This window comes from Rhizophagus irregularis, chromosome 28 (genome assembly GCF_026210795.1).
Source record: "Rhizophagus irregularis chromosome 28, complete sequence".
NCBI classification, from domain to species: domain Eukaryota; kingdom Fungi; phylum Glomeromycota; class Glomeromycetes; order Glomerales; family Glomeraceae; genus Rhizophagus; species Rhizophagus irregularis.
In genome coordinates, this window is record NC_089456.1 from 2,835,381 (window position 1) to 2,853,597 (window position 18,217).

At 26.2% G+C, this 18,217-nt stretch overlaps 6 protein-coding genes across 6 annotated transcripts; 3 read left to right on the top strand and 3 right to left on the bottom strand.

Moving 5' to 3' along the window:
* Nucleotides 1-3,694: 3,694 nt before the first annotated feature.
* OCT59_019252 (uncharacterized protein) lies at nt 3,695-4,309 on the bottom strand (the record flags this gene model as incomplete). The annotated part of the gene is made up of 2 exons (XM_066135898.1): nt 3,695-3,869; nt 4,233-4,309. The coding sequence occupies 2 exons, from the start codon at nt 4,307-4,309 to the stop codon at nt 3,695-3,697; spliced, it is 252 nt and encodes an 83-aa protein (XP_066005144.1).
* Nucleotides 4,310-5,154: 845 nt separating this feature from the next.
* On the top strand, nt 5,155-5,802 carry OCT59_019253 (uncharacterized protein; the record flags this gene model as incomplete). Its single annotated transcript, XM_025327686.1, has 1 exon — nt 5,155-5,802. One exon carries the CDS (start codon nt 5,155-5,157, stop codon nt 5,800-5,802), a length of 648 nt encoding a protein of 215 aa, XP_025170035.1.
* A 958-nt stretch (nt 5,803-6,760) lies between these two features.
* Nucleotides 6,761-8,305, bottom strand: OCT59_019254 (uncharacterized protein; the record flags this gene model as incomplete). Its single annotated transcript, XM_025311597.1, has 1 exon — nt 6,761-8,305. The coding sequence occupies one exon, from the start codon at nt 8,303-8,305 to the stop codon at nt 6,761-6,763; it is 1,545 nt and encodes a 514-aa protein (XP_025170036.1).
* A 3,312-nt stretch (nt 8,306-11,617) lies between these two features.
* On the bottom strand, nt 11,618-11,884 carry OCT59_019255 (uncharacterized protein; the record flags this gene model as incomplete). The annotated part of the gene is made up of 1 exon (XM_066135899.1): nt 11,618-11,884. The coding sequence occupies one exon, from the start codon at nt 11,882-11,884 to the stop codon at nt 11,618-11,620; it is 267 nt and encodes an 88-aa protein (XP_066005145.1).
* A 949-nt stretch (nt 11,885-12,833) lies between these two features.
* OCT59_019256 (uncharacterized protein) lies at nt 12,834-13,504 on the top strand (the record flags this gene model as incomplete). Its single annotated transcript, XM_025311598.2, has 2 exons — nt 12,834-13,262; nt 13,334-13,504. 2 exons carry the CDS (start codon nt 12,834-12,836, stop codon nt 13,502-13,504), a joined length of 600 nt encoding a protein of 199 aa, XP_025170037.2.
* Nucleotides 13,505-15,926: 2,422 nt separating this feature from the next.
* OCT59_019257 (uncharacterized protein) lies at nt 15,927-17,970 on the top strand (the record flags this gene model as incomplete). The annotated part of the gene is made up of 1 exon (XM_025311599.2): nt 15,927-17,970. The coding sequence occupies one exon, from the start codon at nt 15,927-15,929 to the stop codon at nt 17,907-17,909; it is 1,983 nt and encodes a 660-aa protein (XP_025170038.1). The 3' UTR covers nt 17,910-17,970.
* Between the last annotated feature and the right edge of the window lie 247 nt (nt 17,971-18,217).

The following is an 18,217-nucleotide window of genomic DNA, read 5'->3' on the forward strand; positions in this document are numbered from 1 at the left end:
AGCCAATCATTACACTACATGTTTACTATGCTCTCAGTTTTAACAACTAGATTCAATGTTCTGTTAATTGAAAGATAAACTGATCAGTAATCAATTATTGCTAAAAAAAAGAAGATAAAAATTCTGTATTTGCTGAGCACGTCCAGGACTCCAGATTACTTCTGTATCATATGCAGATCCCTGACTGAAGAAACGAATAATTATTTATTAAGCTCACTTCCCATATCATGATATATATAGTGCCTCGACCCGTATCCGGATCAATCCGGATTGATCCGGATTTTTTTTTTTCGGATATCCGGATTTTCACGGTTTTCATCCGGATTATAAACCGGATGAAAAATATCCGGTTTGACCCGGAATCCGGATGAAATTTTTATTATTTTTTTTTTATTAATAATAATTTTGCTGATCCATAAAGATCTATATCTAAATGATATTATGGCTAATTATTTTTGCGCCTAATACCAATTTTTTTATTAAAATTTATTAAATTTATATTTGTTATTAAACTTTTTAATACAGTAAGTTTAAGAAGATTTTTCAATTATAATTTATTTATTGAAGTTTGTATCAGATTTGTTTATTTAAATTTATACATTAACAAATAACAAATAATTTTAGGTTTCACATTCAAACGTTCAAAAGAAAAAAAACTTTATATTATTTTTGTTACAACAAAATAATAATTATTGTTTTAAAATGAAAAATTGTTCAATATTATAAATTTATATAATTATAACAACTTTTTTTAAAAATTAAAACTAGTGTTATGTAATTTGATTCAAATGATTCTTTAATTTTTGAAAGAAGAAACAAATCCTTAAAAAATTGCCTTACTAACCCAACACATCTATTTATAGTAATCTTTAGCTGTATATAAAAATATCTTGTTTAAAATTTCATAATTAGTTAATTTACAAAGAAATGTTAAACAATAGTCTGAGACCATGCTGAAATAATATGAAATTGTTTTAAAGAAAAGTATTTAATGAAATTGGAATTATGTAAATTTCGTGGTCTTGGATAATTTTGGCCAAATTTGTAATTCTGGCCGAAATTAACATCACGTGACACCGGGAAAATAGTTTAGCCACCGGGCAAAAAATTTTTTATCGGCTGGCATGAAAATTTAATGTTACACAATTTGTAATTCTGGCCGGCGTTATGAATTCTGGCCAGAATTATTACCGATCATTTGTAAATCCAATCCGGTTTCCGGTTTCTATCCGGATTATCTGATCCGGATTCAAAATCCGGGTCAATCCGGATATAATCCGGATTTTTTTTTTGTGTAATCCGGATGACGGTTTTCATCCGGGTCGAAGCACTAGATATATACGTACTTACATAAACATTTCTTTATACTAGTAACTAGTAAGACAGTAGTATCACGTTAAGAATAACTAGCAAATTATCGATTTTTAATATGATAAAAAAAAGGTGCATAATAAATTATAAAAAAAATTATAATTGTAAGATTTAATTTATATATATTATATATAATACAAAATAATTTTTATTAGTTTACTACTAGTTTACTTATACTTTTTATTAATAAAAATAATAATTAAGGTTAATGGAAATCATGCAACTTAACTCTTCATAATTACTATATACCACCAGTTTCTTTATTAAAAATTTATTTTGTCATATTTTTTTTTAATAATATATACTGCAATAATTTTAATAATTATTATAATACTTTTTTATTTTTAATATTTTTGACGATATACCTTATTAATAATAGATTTTTTTTATTTGATACTTTTTTAAATTGTTTGTGTTAATAAACTTGTAAAATTTTAAACTTTTACATATTATTAACATGAACAAAATGTATAAGAAATAATAATTTTTATATTTTTATTTACATAATACAATCTATCTATTGATGCTGACTTGGGCAATTCTTTAAAAAAACTCGTTTCCACCTCCTGATCACCAATATTGCAGTTCACCATCATAAACTAGTTAAAATAGATAATTATAATAATACTTTTATTTCCATTCTCGATTTCGGAAATTAAAGTAATAACGTCTAGTGAATTTATTAATTTTGGGTGCAGTATTATATTGTATAAAATTTTGAAGTTTAATTTTCTACGGTCCGGAACTATCAGGGATAATCAAGTGTGGTAATAGATAGGGATCATTTAAGATCCGGAATGACGTTTGTTTTTATTGGGGAATTTTAATGTTTCATTTTTAGATGTTTTATCGTGGGATAGCGACTTTAAACTATTCGTTAATCTTTATTGGTTACATATATTTGGGGATCGGGTACTTGATGAAGTGAATACCCTGGAAATGATTTACATAATTGTGACGAATGGCGTAGGAAACGAACCAATAATTTATATAGCAATCATTATTTTAATTGGTGTAGCTTTGAATGAATAATTTACAGTATATGAGATCTTAAATAGGGATTTATTAATTTAATTGGTTCTTTAACGTTTAAATTAGATATTCAGAATTTTCTTGGAATTAATTTTATCATTTTATTTTCTTTCTGAAATTTTCAGTTTATTATTAACTTTTGAAACTCGGGAATTATAATAATTTTATTGAATTTAATAAAACTTGTGCCTGTAATAAAGACGTTTGCCACCACAAGCTACAGAAATAAGTCCTACAGTAAACAAAAAAAAAAAAAGGTCCGAATCCTGTGTAACATCTGAATCCAAAACGGTCGATTTACATAGCACAAAATACTTTTTGAAGCATAAAGGAAATTTGTATCAATTTATGAGGCTTTTAAAAAATATCAATTACCACATAATAACTTTTATTAAATCATAGTCGTATATACCTTTTTCCGTTAAAAAAGTTTTCATTGTACTACAGTACTTAATTTATATTATATATGCCTTCTATATTTAAAATTGTATTAGGCTTCCTAATAATATATTTGTGTTTTCCGTACAATGATCACAAGATTCATAAGATTCATCTGATATTTTATTAATTTATTTATTTTAATAATGAATATTTTATTTTTAAACAGATGTTATCGTTCAGCCCAATAGGATCATGTAGATTTTAATAGACCGATATTTTTATTAGCCATAGCAATAACACAATTAACACATGATTGTTGATTTATAAAATCATTGCTTCTTAAAAAAATTTTGCTTTTTTTTATTTTTTTAGGTCTTTCACTTAAAAGTATTTTTTTTTATTATTTTCTTTTCTTTTTTTTTAAAAAAAAAAATCGTCGTACTTTATAGATAGATAAAAACCTAATAATTTGTGGTAGACAATAATAATATTACTACTATATTACTTTTGCATATCAACTTAATCCGATCTACTGCTGTATATATATCAAAATGTCTTCTTACAGAAAAAGGAAAATAAACTCTGTAGTGGGAAAAGATACTAAACCGGTAAGTTACACCAATGAAGTAAGAAATACTGTATGAGTGAAATTTTAATTTTATTGTTTATCATTAATAAATTAAAATTAATATAGGAAGATGCTTTAATTATCTAGTGGATATAAGAGCATTCGTGGGCGGTAAGTTTCTTTTTATTATCAAATTATATGTAAATACGGTATATCATATTCGTTAGGATTCAATTTTGTATATAATTCTGGCCATCTATTCTCATTGCTAATGCTTTTCTTATACGTCTCATCCAAGAAATCGATCATTTCCTCATCGTTACCATCAAGGTCACTAGGTGCTCATCCTACTTCATTATTGAGTTGGTCTATTACAGAATCGGGTACATCAACAGTTGGTACCGTCACTACTGGCATCACTTCTTCATCATTTTGTGTCTGGCCAAATGACAGCGCCATCCCATCCACTGTTGAACCCTGTTCTAATAATACAAGTCTAGCCTCAAACTTTCCGACTCTAGACATTCTCTTCAATAATTTGCTTCAGTCAGCCTCAACCTCAGCAAATCTTAGTAACTTCTCTCTAAGTTTAGGAATCTCGGCATTCTCCTTCCTAAGTTTAGCAATCTCAGCCAAGAGCTTGGCATTTAATTCTCTCAATGAATCATGCATTTTCGATGATAATTTTTATTAGATGGAATAATTCAAAGTTCGTTAGCATAGATAAAAAAACGACGTAACATCCTCATCGGAATTACTGATTTATTGATGTAGAAATAAATTACAAGATTTGGTAATACATAAACTTGTTTTACAAAGCGAAATAGAATTTCTATGCTAATGACTGCCGGTGTTTCGTCATCTAAGCTACTATACTAACATAATTCTAATCCTTTGAGGTTTTAACGATATTAAATCGGGCTGATTAGCAATACTAATCCCAACATTAACTTTCATTTGTTCGTATAAGACAAGCGATCCAAGCAATATTAGAAATAAAAGTAGCATCCCAACTTTAGTAAAAAACCTCGCTGAGAGTTTTTGTTAACACTTCCGTGATATTAATTAGGTCTTCGGAAATCTGCACGAAAAAATATTAGTCTGTCAAGTACTCTGAAAAAAGTAGCATTTCATTCATACCTGAATTGCGTAATGTTTCGTTCGTACTTCAATAATTTTCTCGTCAACACTTCTTTAAAACTGGTTTCTTTTTAACGAGTTTATAACGTTCATGCTCAGAAAATAGTACAACGGCCGAAGAAAAAAGTGAAATCTTTTGCATAATGAAAAAAAAATCATTGATATCATTTTAGATATTTCAAATGATGTTGCCGCAAATCATTTTTACTTTTAAAAAAAATACAATTATTACTCATCTTAAAACATTTTTATTCATCTATTTTGATCGATTTTTTTTAAAAAAATCTTTTTTACTTGTCCGACCTAAGAGCGTTACTGACTGCGCCTTATCAATTATCAATAAAAAAGCCGCTCTGATTAGTCAAATAAATTACGTAACCTTTTTAATAAATACCCCGAGAATTCGTCGGGCAATCAAAAATCTAATGAGTAATGATAAACCCATATTAATTATTTTTTCGTGTAATGATAAATTACTTTTTTTACTATGCTGTATTACGTCACTACAAGCCACCAAAAGTTTATGCAAGAGTTCTATGTCACGATGTATTCAGAAAGTATATAATCTTCCTTCTTTTATAAACAAACTTAAAGAAAATTTTCTGTCTCTAAATTTAAAATTTCCTCGACATATAACGCGACACTATTCCGTAACCGTGACCATGACCATGAAAGCTTCAAGTACTAGCCAAATGCAGAATGTATTTAAGGAGAAGATTGAAGCCTTAAAAGAAGAAACTTCTAACCTTATAGAAGAAATTGCAGGATATGCCGGTGACGGAAATACGAATGAATTCCTAAGAAGCTTAGGAAATTTAGAAAGTAAACTGATGGATATTTATAAGACAATGGACAGTCTCTCTAACCGTGTGGATGAGGTAGAAAAGGAACTGAAAGAGTTGAAAGATCAAGTAAATTATATGAAGTTTTTCAGCGATTACCGGGATTGGGCGAGCATATTCATACAAATGTTAACGAAAAAGCTAGGAGGTGTAGATAACTGGCATGGTGTGGAAATGGGTCTTCATTATCACAATCTTAACGAGCCATTGACAAAGAAGGAATCTGGCTGTGTTGAACGTTTAATGAACTTATTAAAAGATGATGAAGACATTGGATTAAGTCTCACCGACATTAAGTTATTATTAGAAGTGAGAGATACGAGTAATATTTTAATTCATAAAAAAAATCAAACTTCAAGAGATGCAGAGATGGAACTTGGTACTTATCCGGTTCCTGATGATTTAAAGATATACAAACCTCCATTAAAAAAGGCCTTTAAGGCAATGAGTAGATGGCGCTCGTCTTAATTTAAATTTCAGGAAAGGGAATATTTTAATGTATTTGAATAGCTTGTTTGACTTTAATGAATTTGTAGTAAACATATTGATAAGATATACCAAGAGGTTATTTAGTTTTTTAAAGAAAATACTAATATTGTGCGAAACTATATATGATAAAATATACTATATTAGCTTTATTGAATCATCATCTTCTTTAGCTCTTAAGATATTATAATACTAGAATGGATTATTTCACATAATTGTTAATTTGAGTGATTACTCAAGTTAAAGCAAATTGTCCAAATTATAAACATGGCTAAAATTATAGGTTTACCATTATAAGGATAATTCTCCAAAATCAAAAAAAAAAAATAAAATTAGATAACCAAATGACAACTTTTTATCCAGATTTTTATTTAAGACTTAACTGAATTTTTAATATATCTTGACTGATCCAATTTCAATTGCATTTCTTTTTAAAAATTTTGTTAAATAATTTTAAATATTGTTTCACATTCGATTAATAATCACCCAAGTGCAATTAATGACCCCAATTTTCTATGATTCTTTATGCAATAACTTGAGAGATGTGATTTCCATCCTTATTCTGTTGCAGGCTCAATAACCCCAGAACAGCATCTTTTTAAATAGCAAAGCATGATTATTTTAATGTTGAACTGTTGATAACTTCATGATAGTTGATCATAATCATTCGACATATGGTCATCAAGAATGGAAATTTCAAGAATTTATAAAATAAATTATTAGTTAAATCTGTTACTATATTAAATCTAGAAAAAATTTTTCATTTCAACAATATAAATGGCTGTTGATCAATACAGGACAATCAAGCCAAAATTTTATCATTGTATCATATGTTTGCATATTGAATAATAGTCTAGTTTACTTAAATACTTGTTGGAAATATATTATCTTTTAATTATAGATTTTAGAACTGAAATTACATATATATATATATCACATATTAATCTGAATAAGAATAATCATACTCTTTATAATTATCAATGAATTGTGTTAATTTAACTCCTTTCTCTTTAATCTGACGTAATATTTCTAATTCTTCAACATCCCAATCTATATTTTTATCACCAATTCTTAAATATTTTAAATTATTATTATTTTTTTTCTTTATATAATTTAAAATAACTTTAAGATGACCCAATCCACATTTCCATTTAAAATTTAAAGAAATTAAATAATTATGACACTTATTTAAAAAATTAGATAAAATATTCAAATTCAAAAATTTCCGATTAATAAAAGAAATATGAGATGTAGTTTCAGATAAACTTTCAGCTAATTTAATAAAGAAAATTTCATCATCTAAATAAGAATCTAAAAATAAATTTAGATTTTTAACTTTTAAATTTTTCAAATAATGTAAAATTAATAAATTATGATTTGTATATTCAATATCTAAAGTATCAAGATCTAAATTATTATATTGAACCAATTTTTCCATAATTTCATTAGTTATATATTTAATTTTTAAGATTTTTAAAGTTAATCCTAAATATTTAATAATTTTAGTAGTAATATCATTATCACAAAATTTGTTTCTAATAATTAATCTTTTAAGTTTAAATGAAGCAAATTCAAAAATTTCACAAAATTCTGATGTCATATTATAAAAAGAATCCATTTCTAATGATTTTAAATTATATAATTTGATAATACTTTGTAATATTAATTTTTCAAAAGTAATATTATGAAGTTTTAAAGAAACTAAAGAATCTTTTTGATATTCTAATGAATCAAAAATAATATTTGAAGATAATTTATCAACTGTATGAAGATAATAATCAAATTCTTTTAATTTATATTGATTATTAATAATTGATGATATTTCATATAAATGATAATCTTGTTCAAATTGTTCTAAAGATATTTGTTTAATATTTTTACAATATTCTACAAATTTTTGTAAAAATTTTGAAAAAATTTCATGTTCAATAACACGAGAATAATGTAATTGTAAAGTAGTTAAATTAGAAATATTAATAAAAGTATTAATATAATTAATATCAAATATATTTTCATCAAATATATCAGAAACAATTCCCAATTCTTTAATTTGATCACTTTGTCTTAAAAACATATGATAAAACGCAACTTTTAATAAATTACAAGTATCGATTTTTTGTTTTTTAAACCAAAAATCAATTATGTTATAAATTAAACTTTTTGAAAGGTATTTAATATATTTTGGATATTCAAAAGTTGGTTTTAAATTATTATTTTGAAAAAAAATTTTCATATTGCAAACATTATCCTGTTTGATTAAATACTTTTTTTCTTCTTCATTTAAACATAATAGAAATGTTTTTACAATTAAGATTTTACTTTTACTCTTTAAAGTTGGTGAGAAAGGATTTGTATAAAGTAAAGGAACAGTAACTTTACACCAAAATCTATTTACTAATAAAAAGTTAAATAGAGTCGAACGATTATATTGAGAAAATTTAATAATATAATAGATGCAATCATTATCTAATCGTGGTAATGTCATATTTTTTGAAGAAGAAAAAGTAAAAAGTAATACCAAAATTAGAATATTTATAATATTTATAGTTAAATTTATATAATATTTGATTCATCAATTAGTCATAATGATCAATAATATTTGTAATACGGTGATCAAGTGTGCGTAGTATTTTGACTATTTCTATCTTTAAGTTCAGTTAAAATGAGTAAAAAAATTATATTCATAAAAAATATAAGAAACATTTTTAATATCTCATATTCACAGTTTAGCCGTAAATAAATATCTTATCACTAATTCTATATATAATGGATTTTACTGTTAGATTTTTTTAAAAAATGACTTGTTTCATGCTTCTAAATATTTAAAATCAATTATTATAATTTTTATAATTGATACGTGTAATACAAAAATAAGTTAAAATTGTTTCAAACCAAAAAATTTTGTTTCTTTATCATCTTAAATAAAAAAATATACATATGACTTATTATATTTTATCATCTGAAATCTTTCATGTCATTTATATATTTTGGATGTTTAACAAAAAATTATATTGAAAATTTGTGATACAAAAGATTTAAATTTTAAAATTTAATGAATAGAATGAATTTTTTGAATATAATTAAGGTATTTTGGAAATTTTTTTCTTCAATATTTTTCTTCAACCATTTTTTTCTTTCAATATTTTTTCAACCATTCTTCAATATTTTTTTCTTCTTAATATTTTTTCTTATTTAAAATGAGTATATACCGGAATAATTAAAGAATTGTTACAAGAAACTTAAGGAAGCAAATAAAAGATATGCGAACAGCGAAACTATTACAATCATTTAATGGAAATATTAGTGATATCAAGGATGATAAAGAAGATATTAATAAGAATAACCAAACAAGTCGATGAAAATTTTTTAATAGTTGGTTAGAATTTTTTTAAAAAGTAAAAAATATAAATTCATCTTAATTGATGAGTTACCTGCTTATAATTTTTTCTTGATATTACGTCAGGTTAAAATAAAGATTATCTGTTTTACGACTAGTATATGTGTATAATTTACTATATTTAAATATTTCCAAAATATAAAAAATATATTCAAAATTTGAATTTGAAACTTTGAATAAATTTGGCGTGCTTGCTTTACATCTTTTGATCTTTTTTGACAATTTTATGGTATCGATTATTAATCGGTTAATCATAATCTCATAATGGCACTTCTCAATCCACCTGATCTCTGAATCAATGAAAGTACAATTCTATTAAATATATATGATTACATTAGAAAAATATTCTTTAATTTTAGAACTAGCCAGCGATTAATAAATAAAATTCCATATTCTCAAATTCTAAATTATCCGAAAATAATTTTATTTTCATCAACTTTATGTTTATTTTCAAGAGATAATTTTTTATTTTTTTTAAAAAAACTTTGACAAGAATTACACACAACTGGGTAATTTATCAATAAATTTCATTCTTTTTTTGAGATTCAGAAAAAACTGTTTTCGTAAAAAAAATTCCTAGTTCTGAATACAATAGGTACACATTGCATGTCCTTTAAACTTTATTAGCACGAAAGAAAAAAAACAGCTTAATCGTTATTTTTATTCAATAAAAAGACATAATATATAGTATATAGTAAGTTAAGATTACAATAGATAATTATGAAAATTACGTCTTGACATTATTTATATATATGAACAACCCCTAGGAAAAATTTTGTTCAATTTGGATAATGATATCATTTTTTTCTCTGCAAAGCTGATTTATGAATTTATGTTTAGAAACGAAACTAATCTCGGAAAATACAAAAAAAATTTAGTCAAAAATCAGTTCAATAGAGAAAATGATGTAATATCTTCACAGTCCCATGTTGAATTGGAACTCGCATTAAATAGTATTAGTCATATTATTATATCGATTATCAATTTTTTAATATACTGTATATACTGTATATTAGTATATTGAATATATATCAGTATATAGAATATAGCTATGCTAGTATATTAAACTCGTTAGTTATACTGATATGGATATTTGCATTATAATAAACGATTGATATTGAAAATATTTGAAATCCTCATAGCAATTGTCTTGGAACAATATGGAGAGAACCTGATACTTGAAGAAATTGATGATTATGAAACTCTTAAAGCACAGATGACTCGCATCAATAACATAATACCGATATATGGGGATAAGCACAGCAAAACAAGGGGATAGCCTCAAAAAAAAATTTCTTAAGTTTATATGATAATTATGCTCCAATTTATCCAAAAATTACAGTTGTAATGAAATCTCAAAAAAAAATTTTTAGATCCTATCCCCTTGTTTTGCTGTGCGTGTCCCCATATATTGTACAAAACAAATGAGAAAAAATGTGTTTCAATACTTAGAATGCTATATCACAATTTGACTGGCGATGCTTCATTGGCAAATGATCAAATAAGTAAAGAAGATTGCGTCTTATGATGTTATTAGAAGACACTTCTACAATAATTGGCTTAATGACTAATAATGGATTAAGGGTCAAAATTTGATATATTTTGGGACGAACCTAATGGATATTTTAATGAGGTATTAAATAATTCAGAATTTAGATTTTCTGCTATTCCGCTATTTCTAATAAAAAGTTTATTAAATTTAGTAATGTTTTCCATATACTATGTGCGATACAGTTAAATTGTGCATTACCTATAATGTATAGATTTTTTTTTTTTAGTAACGCATTTTATTTAATTATTTATTCATAAAATACCTAGAGGTATCATCAAAAGACGATAACCCTATAACTAACCGATCTAATCTAAAATGACTATAACTAATCGGGAGACTAAAAAAAAATAATTGTGTAAAGTCTACAAAATTGATAAACCTATTACTAATTAAATTTTTTAAAAATATTTTTTGAATTTTCTAATATTTTCTTCTGTTTTTGGGTCATAACAATTTTCTAATCAAATCAATAACTATATATATAAAAAAAAATTTCTTATCTGTTATACAAATTGTGAAATCAAATAAGCAATACATTAAGAAAAATAAAATCTAATTAATTTTCTGTTGTAGGAACGCACGCGAAATTAGACAAAAATTCTCCACTTGTCCAGAAATCTGATACTTTTTCAAGAAAAAAACTTGACCTTATTCGTCCTAAATTTGTTTACTCTATTGAACGTTTATTCGCTATCAGAGTCGTCTCTGCAACCTTGTACTGTCACTATGCGTTTCTTGTTTTCATTCAATTTTTTCGGTTTCTGACTCCACAACTTTTTCTTTGCCTTTGGATACACTCTTTTCTTCTTTTCCGCTTATTTCGTTAATTCGACTACTAAAATCAGAGTTTATTTTTCTGCCACATCATTATTCGGAACCGTGGATACTGAAGGACTAGTTAACGCGTCTACAAATTGTTCGTCCTCTGAAGGAGGGTGTGCGATGTTGTTAGACGTCTTTCGATTGCCTGGTTTCCTGAAACTTCCGTCTTTACCTATAATTTCATCTTGCGTTTTTATTTGTAATCCATTCCCTAAATCCCCTGTCATAGCTGATTGATACGTGACTTTGAATAAATCTTGTTCATTATTAAAATACATTAAATCATATTTCATATTTGTTAATTTTAACGATTTTAGCAAAATAACCGCAATATTCTCTAATGTAGTCCTTTCTAATCATGTAGTTGTGTTTTCCAATATCTTTTGCGCTCAACTTTTTAACCGCCTGCCAACTATATCTTTTCTTTATATCGCTCGATGAAATCTTTGCGTCAAACATCCTAAAGAAATGTAAATGTTATTGTTATATAAGATCCACCCTTTATGAAAATTGATTCCATATCATTTGTTAAGCGGATTTTGGTCTGGACAGTTTTATATTCATAGTTTCGTTTGACCGTTAGACGTTCCACATAACCCACTTGCTTCATCACTTCGTATATCTCTTCATCTTTCCAATACGCCGGAAAATCATAATAATCTTAAGCCACGTGAAACGTCGGCAAAATGTTTATCAGCATTATATATTTTTCCTTAATAGATTTACATACTGTATATAGTGAATTACTTAATATTATTAAACTGCCCATAACTAAGCAGTAATTAACTTTTAACTGAGCAGTAATTCCCAGCTTGTTAAATTTAATAAAGATAAAAAATGCTGCAGTGCGGCTGTTCCCACCTTAATCAAAGGTGCGTAAACCAAAAGAAGAATGATAGCAGTAATAAAACTGCAGAACCATAAGAAAAGAGTCTTATATATATATATATGAGACTTAGAAATGTATTACGCTATCGAAATTATAGTGTTACTATGACTCAGATGCGGCGCTGATTTTGTTGTGTTACAGCCGTTACGCGATTCAGCCGATTCACGATATTACTATTGATTAATCATTTTAATCATTGACGCGTTTTGTAAATAATTATGTAATTATACGCCAACGCCAACTTTCATAAGCTTAACCAATCAGAATTTGAGGATAATACAATATATATAACCTATCTTGCGAAAATTAAAATCTCAAGCCTTTTTTATTTATTTGCTGGCAATATAAAAAAAATGGCTTATCAACGTACTATTCTTCCGCTCTATTACAACCCAGGCCTTTCACCATGCAGCAGGACTGTATGGTTTCTTACTGGGTTTCTTTTCGGTGCTTTGGTTGTGTTGGCCTTTGGAAGGCCATCACTTTTTTATGACTTCTTTAATTTTCTTTTTACTCTTTTTCATTTAGTTCTAGATTTTTATAAATCAGAAACTGGACAACAAATAGTTATTTATATCAAGCAATTATACAATAACTATTCGAATTTCTGCTCTATAAGGAACTTGAAAGAACTAATGGAAAGGGGAAACCACATGGTACCTTCCCTTTTCATTTGGATATTTCAAGAGTATCCTGAGTCAGCTGGACGTTTTTTCAGTAGGTTTAATCCGATTGCACTTAATGTGATGTATAATAAAATATCGGATTACCTTTTGGATTGTGTATGTACTAATTTTAATATATATATTTAAAATTAATTAATTTACTAAATTCATCATATTTGCTTTTATAGGCAGCTGATTTCTTACTTCCTAACTGGATATTCCTCAAAGACTGGATGAAGGGCATGACTAAAAAGGTATTGATTTATATATATACTAAATTTATTATTCCTCACATTTTTTCTTCTAGGTTACCAAGTCTTTTTAGAAAGCATAGATTAACTCCTGAAGACATGGTTTAAATGGATACTTTTCTTTAATAGAGCAGAATTGTCCAGTTTCTGATTATTCTTTTTTTTTATTTTATTTTGCCTATTATTCGTTTGATACCTGGCTTACGATTGGGGCAGCATCCAGGAAATATTTAATTTTGTAATGTTAAGGAATGTATTATTTATTATTGTATTTCGAAGGGTTAGGGGTTGGACACTTCAAATTTTGATTTTTGGAAGTGACAGAGTATGGCGAGAGTAGGGGCCATATTCAATAGTTTTTGAATTAATAAACAAAGGTAATTTTGCAATGTATGAATTAAAATTTTTCCAGTTTTCGTAAGTGTATTAAAAATGTTTAATTATTTTTGAGAGATCAAAAAAAAAAACTCTCATATATTGATTTGAATTATTAAGTTGAAATATACAATATAATTGGAGGTAAAGAAATCGCACAAATGAGTACTAATGCGTAATGAGCATCTATGAATATTTTTTTTTGAATGAAACATTAAACTCACTTTCTGATAATAGAAAAAAAAGAGGCGAACAACTAATGAACGAGATCATAACTATAAATCAGATAGTGACGAAAAAAAACTAACGGGATTAAGATGAAGAATCAACATCAATAAATTGTAGCCAAGGTCTATTATGTAAAATATTATTAGATTCCTAGCGAATCTAAAGGTGCGATAAAGGATATGGCAGTGGATTATCTGGCGAATAATAATATATCAGATATGGAAGGAAATCATTTGTGTGTCTGTTATGGACTTTGTCGGGGACATTTGTGTGATCTTTAAAAGATCTTTTGTTAATGCTATTAATGACTTTCCATGGTTTGAAGAGGTCGCAAGAAATCTTCCAGACATGTTGTGCACGACACTGAACAAATTGCGAAGGAAAAGTAGCATGATGCGACATACGCTAAATGTGGAGTTCAAATATATGAATTATGTAAAAGCAAGAAAATGAGATAGATAATCGTCTGTTAACGAAAACGCAGGTTGAGATGTCCATCTGGAAATTGGGTTCCTTGTGTCGTGATAATTTGTCGCAAAAGTTTTTAACAAAATTTTCTGAAAATATCTTTCGCAATGTGATGTGTTGACATGTCCGTAAATGATGATTAGAATTGATTAATCAGCCGGTAGACTTCGTGTAAGTACTTTAATCTTGAAACTTATTTGCTTCAATAACATGAGAGAGGTCGGGCAATCCAAAGGGTTATGTAAAAGCCAATCTTGTTCGAGACTAATCAATTTTATTTTTAATAGGTGCTTGTTTGGCAAAATTGTTGTTGAGCGCAGTTTTCCGATTTATATAATCATGTCTTTCCATAAGACATTACCGGATATGATAGAAGAATTTTTTTCATTAATGCAGTGAAATATGGCGACTTTGATCCAAGTTTAGCTAATCTAACCATATTGAGGGGGATATTCGTGTGAACTGGAACTTTTAATGAGATTAACCTGTGTGGTATGTGTGTGATTGTGTGTGATTGTGTGATCGCTTTCCAAATGTTGATTTTAAGTGACCATCTAGGGTAGTCGTATTACTACATATGATATATAACGAAAAAGTTTCTCTCTAATAATATTATAACGAAATGATAAGTTAATAAGTAAAAATCTTATATAATGTAAATAATCAAGAAAAAATAGGAGTTTATTTGAGATTCAATCAAGGAGGTTACAACAGCTTTGTTGGATTATCGTTAATTTCAAACTGTTGAAAATTTTGATACAATTTAAAGAGTCTGTATAAATGTTGGCTGTACTATTCTTTAAGGCAAACTAATAAGGATGTAAAGCTTACACTTTTGTCGAGGAACTCCAATGCGAGATATGTGTGAAATGTAAGAATCTTATTAGAAGGGTGTTCAATAATCCATCCTATATGGATCTGTACACCAATATATACTGTATATATTAGGATTGTTGATGGCTAGAGCGAGGTTGAGAAGTTGATCAAAGAGTAAATCAGAGTAATTTATAAAAATAAAGAAATTTAATGAACTTAATAAAAATTTTATCATTGATTAAATAATTATGTAAATATGTAATAGACAAGCTTTAATATTTATTAATTGATATTTGTACACACATTATTTCAGGTCTCATATCTGAATTATAATTTTTATAAAGTAATATATTGATGATTTTTTTTTTAAAAAAAATATTGAATTATCTATAGTATATTACGTAGAAAGTAAAATTAACATAGTAATTTTTGAGCTAATCAAATTTTTTAATAAAACGGTCAAAAATTTCATCTTTGATCGGCACATTAAAAATAAGTACTTTTCTATTTTTGGATTAGTACATCCTGTCGTGATTTCATCTAGCGCACTACATATGCAACAATCTGTGGCATGTTAAACAAAGTCTTTATAAATAAGTAATAATCGAAACATAAAAAAAAATTGTCTTTTAATTTTTTTAAAATGTCTTCGGAAAAAATCGCAGTGTTTATTAAAATTATAGAAAATTCATCTCTATTAAGTTCTAATTTAAAAAGATTAAATCCAGATGATCATTTATCTTATATTCGTGAAGAACTTGAAAATAATAATATTATTAATGATATGTTATTATTTTCAAAAGAAGAAAATAATGAACTTAATGAAATAAAACGTGAAGAAGAAGAAAATTTTCATTTAAAAGATATTATAAAAGTTGAAGATGATCGAAATATTTTATTTTTAAAACGACGTTATTGGAAATTTTTAAATGATCATTGTAAATTAGATTATGGACGAATTATGAGTTATGATGGAATTAAAATAGCTGAAAAACAAGCTTATACGATGAATGAATGTGAGTTAAATGGAATTAATAATTATAAAAAAAGTAGAATTGAATTTGAATCAAAAGAAGATTGGATGAAGAAAACAAATTTATTTTTTGATGTCGATGAAATTAACGTAACGAATTTTGCAAAGTTAGGATTATCGGTTGAAAATTTACGTAATAAGAGTTTTAATAAAGAAGTTATGTCAGCTTATCAATACACTGAAATCAGTAAAGCATCATTGAAATTTAGTAAAGAAAATTTAAAATTAACTGACGAATTTGAAAAAGATGTGAACGAAGCTATAAAATCTGAAAATCCTAGAGAAAGATTTAAGAAAATTACTAAAGAATATGGTCAATTCATTTCAACTGAAATTATTTTAGGAGGTAGAGTTTATTTCAATGATGTTAAAAAGTCATTAAAAAGTTCAGCAGATAGCTTTAATGATAATTCTGAAAATATGAGTATCGAATCTACTAGTAATAGTATAGGAGGATATTACTCTAGTGATTCAGAAATAACTTCGAAATTTTATAATTTTGATCATATGAGATTATTGGGAGGAGAGCATCCTGATGATAAAAATTTTGATGAAAAAATGTGGAATGAATCTTTGAAAAATTATCAAAATTGGAAATGTATTGAATTTAAATATCCTGTTCATATTTTCCAACTTTTACCAGATGATTTGCGTAAAAGTACTTTTAAATCTATTGGAAAAAAAATTCTTTACAATATTGCTGAGGATTGTGATTATTATTTAAATGAACCTGGAAGTTATCGAACTTTTGAATTAAAGAATATTCCACAAAATATTTTAGAAATAATTCAAGATAGAGAAGCTGATTGTGATATCTTTGCATCAGTTTTTGATAATAATGAAAATTCAAAAAATGATTTTTTTGATTGTCAAATTCTCAAAGAACCAAATACAAAACCATGTATTATAATTCATGGTATACAAATGCAAAAAGAATTTAAACCATGTAGATATAACTTGAAAATTAAGATAATGATTATAGGTTATGATACCAATTTTAATTTCATGCTACCAGATATTATTAGTGTTGAATCAATAGGAATTGAATACTATCCAAAAAATTCTTATATATTTTGTAACCTACCATTAAAAAGAAAAATTGATTTAATTGGTGTCCCTTTATTTGGAATTCCTGTATTAAGTAATTTGAATTCATCAAATAATTCCATTATCATTGGTCATAATTTTTGTAATACTCAAAAAAACGGATTAAATGTAGATGTATATTCTTATTGTTTAAAAAAGAAATGTTATGATAAATTACCTCAGTTTACTTTTTGTGTGTTAATTATTTCTGATTACCCTTCTTCTTCTAATTCTTATTCATCACTTCCTTTTAATTCTAGATTCTTTGGAATTGGAACAAACCCATATGTTAAACTTAATTCTAGTAGTAAAAATCCAAAATGTGTTAGTTTATATTTATCAAAAAAAGATAATTATAAACCAACTTTTCTGAATCAAAAAATTAATCAAATTAAAGTAGAATATGTTCATTGTAATTGTAAGAAAACCTGTTTTATTTGTAAGAAAAAGACTGTAAAATTATCAATAAGCGAAAATTATGCTAAATGTATCTTATTTGATTCTTAAAAATTGGTTTATTATTAGAGATGAATATATGAATATATATATATATATATACATGTAATAAAAAAATAAAATAAAATAAGGTTTTAGTTTATATTTAATATATTCATTGTATTAATTGCAGCATAATTTTATAAACGTTAATTCGTGACCCGTGAGTCAACTGCAAAATTCATATATGATTTCGGTGCAAATTTATGTCGACCATTAGTAATTTTTTTCTGATACCCGTCAAAACCAACATTACATAATATTTTATCCAAAAGTTTCAAATAGTTTGTTTTTTTCACATAGTTTTTTACTTTTATTTG